We start from the raw sequence: 5,213 nt of genomic DNA on the forward strand, positions 1-5,213 counted from the left end.
GGGGGGGGGGGGGGGGTTACATTGGTTGGTTATTGGCTAATAGACTGTATATATATATAGGGTTACACATGCCAAAAAATCATTATGACATCATAAAGTGGCCAAAATCTGATCAGCTCATTTTCAGACAGGCTTGTATATAAATGGATCCGGACAAAAACAGAGCGAATCTTTTTTCCTGTAACATTCAGAATGTCTTTAAGCAGAGAGGAAACATGGTTATGTACACAAGACAGGAACATTTGGATTTTGCATAATAGGTGACCTTTAATATTGACGAAAAATAGTTTAAAACTTGTATTGTTGTATAAAAATCCATTATCAATAACAGTATGTAATGAACAATTTCAATATGTTTTTTTGAAGTTTTTTGAACATGTCGTTGAATATAAGTTGTACCTTTGAAACGATGGCTGAGGATGTGTTCAAGGATGGCTGCGAAGTTGATGAACTCCTCAGAGGAATCATCGATGGGCTCGGCTGTGTATTTCTCTAACAGCGTCTTCACTGAAAACCTAGAGAGAGAAGAGAAAGAGAGAGAAAAGTTATACACAAAGAGTTTGCCAGGAAAAATATAATTGTGGGAACAGATTAGTCAGGGATGCGATTAATGGATTACTTCTTCCTTCGATTCAGTTTAACGAATTATAAGGATATAACCATGTTGGAATGATACATTCAGATGAACAAACGATAAAAACCTGTAAAATGGTTCAAATGAGAAGCAACTGAATCCTAGGTTGAATGCACACTATGCTATTCCCATAATTGTGATGTTAATGTGAATTTCTGCCCAGTCACGCTGCACTGTCCATTTCCGTCTGACTCATCCACAAGGTAGACTTGTGCGCTTTCAGGAAGCTCTGACGACTTGGTTTAATTTGAAATGGACAGCTTGAATTTATGACTCTGGTGTGATGTAATGGATGCCTGAAGCCTGTAGCCCATAGTATGTTGTTTTTCAGTACATTATTAAAATGAGAAAACAAAAGTAGCCAGACAACCAGCACAATAATGAAAGTGACTGTAATAAGAAATATATTTGGAATAGTTCTGTGAAAGAAAAGCAGAAATCAACACAATTGTTGGGGAAGGACAAACTTAGGAGTTAACAATAAAGCAGATATATTCATCACTATCCCTTTTTCAGTCTTATTAACAAAAGGGAATTTTAGCTGATGAATCCGCTTCTGGTCACTTATCTGAGTCATCTAGACATCCTGTTAGCAATGCTAAGTGTTTACTGTATGGTCTGCTCAACTGTTTTATTTTTGAACATGTTTCATATTTGTTATATTAAAAGGGCCTTCTCAGGCAAGCTATGGAAATGACAACTATACAAAAACATTGTAATATAAGCATTGAGTAATTGTTTTGCAATTCTCTATGTATACCGTTTTTTGTCAGGTGAAATAGTCAAAATAAACACTCAATAATAATAAGAAATAGATAAAACATAAATAATCAATGGCTGGTGGGAATGTGATTACTTTTGCAGGTATTTCGTCACAAAAAGGACACATTTTTTATATTTAGGTACCATGAATCTCTGTACTAAATTCATAGTTATCCATATAGTTGTTGAGATTTGAGTTTGGGGTGGACCATGTGACAGACAGTGCCATCCCTACATGTCTAGCATGGCTAAATATTTAAAATTGCCAAATGGATTCTGGTGTTACAATGTGCCTGAATAATTGAATGTCAACTGGGGTGAACTCCTGCCATATTAATGCTGTTTATTTAAGGCAACATTATCCTTTCCTTGAAATGACTACTTCTAAATATTTTTTCCTGGAGACTAAATAATTCAGCAGGTCTCTGTGCTGGAGGAACACCTGCCAAATGTTGTTTTTCCAGTGACAAGGAGATATGCTGTGGGGTGACATAGACACAACTGAAACCCGGTCAACATGAAGTGCATGAACAAACACTGTTTCTGATAGAGATTGGTCATGTTTTACTGACTCTAGAACCACAGAGTTTAGTGGCCAAATATTAACATTTTTAAAGTAAAACACATCTGGGCGTTTTACAGTAAACACACAGTCAGTTTGTCTGTGTCCGTAAGACAGCAGACAAAGCTTTTCCAAACATAGGCAATTGAGGCAAGTGATTTCAACCCCCATTGTTCAAGGGGCAACAATGTCTCATTCAGCTGCTCTGACCGTGGCCAGATACTGGACAATAAATGTCCGACTATCTTCAGAAAAAGCACACTCCCTCGTGATTTCACTATACTACAAACAGCAGAGACGTCACATGACACAGATAAGCTTTTTTCAACAGAGGTGCTGTTCACCTGCACCAGATGTTTGAATGTGTGTTTGTGTGTGTGTGTGTGTAATGTTTGTTAGTTGTACATACGACAAGAACATAATGTATGACTGGACATGTGGACTCCAGTCACATGACTTGGGCCTAACACAAACAGATAAGAGATGTTTTGATGACAGGATTTCCAGTTGACTTTAGTATCAATGATCTGAATTTGGCAGAACAAGCAGCATATTTCTGGACAGAGCAGACATTAAGCCAGAGTTTAGACATTTACTGCGCTTTAAATTAAGGATTGTGCCATTATTTTTGCCAGATTTAATAAACAAGTGCAATTACCACTTGTTTGGGCAAAAGTCTAAATCTACGTGCATTCCCAGTACAGTGAATTGTATGTCAGTTTCATAAATAGCCAATTTCTATCTGAAATAACTGATTATTTCGGCAACTTGAGCAAATTCTCAGCATGAATATAAGTTTATTTTTCTGGTCCCTGACAAATAAGTCCAATATGAACTCTCCTTTTAGCTCCAATTCTGGTCTCCTCAATGCTCCAGATGGAAGTATTTGGCTCTTTAACTGCTAAATGTTTACTTGCGAATCGCCAACTGCGTCTGTTAACTGTTTGGCACAGAAAAAGTAACAAATAGTCAGCAGTTTAGCTGTTTTGAGCAATTGAAAGTGAACCAAAACAGAAAATGTGCGAACTGGACAATCAAAACAATGAGCTCAAAAATATTGATAGTGGCAGCTTTAAATGTGATGCTAGTTACTTTAACTGAGTGTGTTTACACTTTAAAGCAGACCTAACTACAGACCACATCTCTGAATGAAGATCTTCACGGTAAGTTAATATTACATGCATGTAAACATATAGTTTATATGTGCTGATGTTTACACTGTGTGGTCAATAGCAAGCATGCATACAGTATGATTATGTCTATACTGTATGTGTTCTGGAAAAAGCTTGGAAGTACAAACCTTTATCCAAACCCCCCTCATGGTTCAATCAGGACACTTTAAGTAACCGCCTCCCTGCCCTGAGTCCCAGGGGTGCCAGCTAGTCCTTGCCCCAGGAAGATTGTCGTCATAGCAACCACCCCATCAGGAGGGAGGAGATAAATCTCACTGACAGAGATGACACTGCTAAACTCAGAGGCAAGTCTGTCTGATTTTGTAAGTATAAAATAAACATGATGTGTATACATCGTATTACGTTGTTAATACACATGCAGGCTTCATGTCCGCACAGGCCCAGAGTTCATTATAATGACTTATTATGAGGATGACGTAAGCATGCATGTCAGAAGATGTCTTGTGTGCATTTATTATCTAGTGTTAGAATAAAAACACCAGAAACCACATGACCACTTGTCATATACTGTATGCAACATTTAACCTGTTAAATCCTGCACTTTAAAATTCAGATCCCAGGCCACTTAAAACGCACTTAAAAAACCACACACAACACACACACACACACACACACACACACACACACACACACACACACTTTGACAGCACACTGACCTGCACACGGTTATCAGGTTTTTTCTCTCCACCGCTATGTTACGACCCGGTGTTTTTTTCGAGTTATCTTCCATGGCCATCGCTGGCTGCACACAGCCGGGCTCCATCCAGGAGGAGGAAGCCCTGAAATCAAAGGACCCCTCCCTGTCGGCCACCGGCCCTCCGCATGCACTCCTGGCCGGAGAGGAAGCTGATTCCTGCCGGCAGTTGGTGCTTCGTCTTACGCCGGAGGATACACAGCCTGAGGCATCAGAAACACCGGAACATGCAGTATGTGGGGTTTATTATTACTCTCATACACAGAGGACTCGCAGAGGGCTGCATTACATTTGCTGCTCTCTCTCTGACCCCGCCTACTTTATGACTTCAACATGACGTCATGGGCTCGTCATGCAGACTCGACTCAACATGATGAAGAAAAAAATTATAAATAAAAATGCTTAACATGTCGGGGAAAGAAATACAATTAAAAGACTGAGTATGTTGAAAAAATAAATAAAACAAAAGACGGATCATGACTAAATGAAGAAACTAAATGAAATGCAAAACAGAAAATAAAAAGACTGAAGACAACAAATAAAAATGATTAAAAGACTGAACATGTCAAATAACAACATTTAGACTTGAATGAAAGGTAATATAAAAAACGAAATCAAATTTAAGTGAAACAAATATTACACATTTTGACAATCAAAAATAACCTATAACAATAATTCATTATTGATTTATTGATTATATTGTGACATGTTTTCAATGTTGTTTTATTTACGTGTATTTAAAGCATATTTATGATATACTGTGTGTGTTGTCCTGTTCTGCAAAATAAAATGCAGAGAGCTCCCAAAATTGCATTTTGTTTTATGAACCACACTTTCTCTTTAAGGCCACAAAGCACATAATGTATAACCATGTGATCATGTGACTGAGCGTTAAGTTTCCTGTTCAATAACAGCCTCTGAAAATGGGTTTACTGTACAATGAGAGTGACTGAGTGACTGACATCACCTCTAGTTATCATGCTTGATCATTTCCTCTTCCTGTCATTTCCCATCAGCCTCTCCTCCTCTCTCCTCTTCCTTCACCCTCTTGCTAACAGTAGATGATGTCTGGATCCCGATTTAGCTAGTGTACGGTGTCATCATGTGGACACTTTGCCCCCCAACCTTTCCTCTCTAATGAGCTGACAGCTGGTTGCTACCATACATTGCTGGTGGGGGTTGGTGTTTTTTTGTTTGTCCTGGTGGAGGAGCAATCACTCATGGATATCTGTGTCTGGCGCTCCATATGTTCGGATGCTTTATATTTCTGTTTTCACACCAGAGCTGTGAAATATATAATTTTAGTCTGTAATCTCAAAGGACAATCAGAGGGCATATCGCTTATATGCAGAATAAACTAGAAGTGCC

At 38.4% G+C, this 5,213-nt stretch overlaps 1 protein-coding gene across 1 annotated transcript in view; it reads right to left on the reverse strand.

The window, feature by feature from the left end:
* LOC104946790 (RUN domain-containing protein 3A-like) overlaps nt 1-4,141 on the reverse strand; it is a 16,118-nt gene extending 11,977 nt beyond the window's left edge. Inside the window, exons 1-2 of the mRNA XM_010772676.1 lie at nt 3,808-4,141; nt 377-515 (exon numbers count right to left, since the gene is read on the reverse strand). Coding sequence (XP_010770978.1) covers nt 377-515; nt 3,808-3,914 — 246 coding nt within the window. The 5' untranslated portion in view covers nt 3,915-4,141. The remainder of the gene's footprint in view (nt 1-376; nt 516-3,807) is intronic.
* Nucleotides 4,142-5,213: the final 1,072 nt, after the last annotated feature.

The sequence above is a fragment of the Notothenia coriiceps genome, unplaced genomic scaffold (genome assembly GCF_000735185.1).
Source record: "Notothenia coriiceps isolate Sejong01 unplaced genomic scaffold, NC01 NC01_scaffold00011594, whole genome shotgun sequence".
Classification (NCBI taxonomy): Eukaryota; Metazoa; Chordata; class Actinopteri; order Perciformes; family Nototheniidae; genus Notothenia; species Notothenia coriiceps.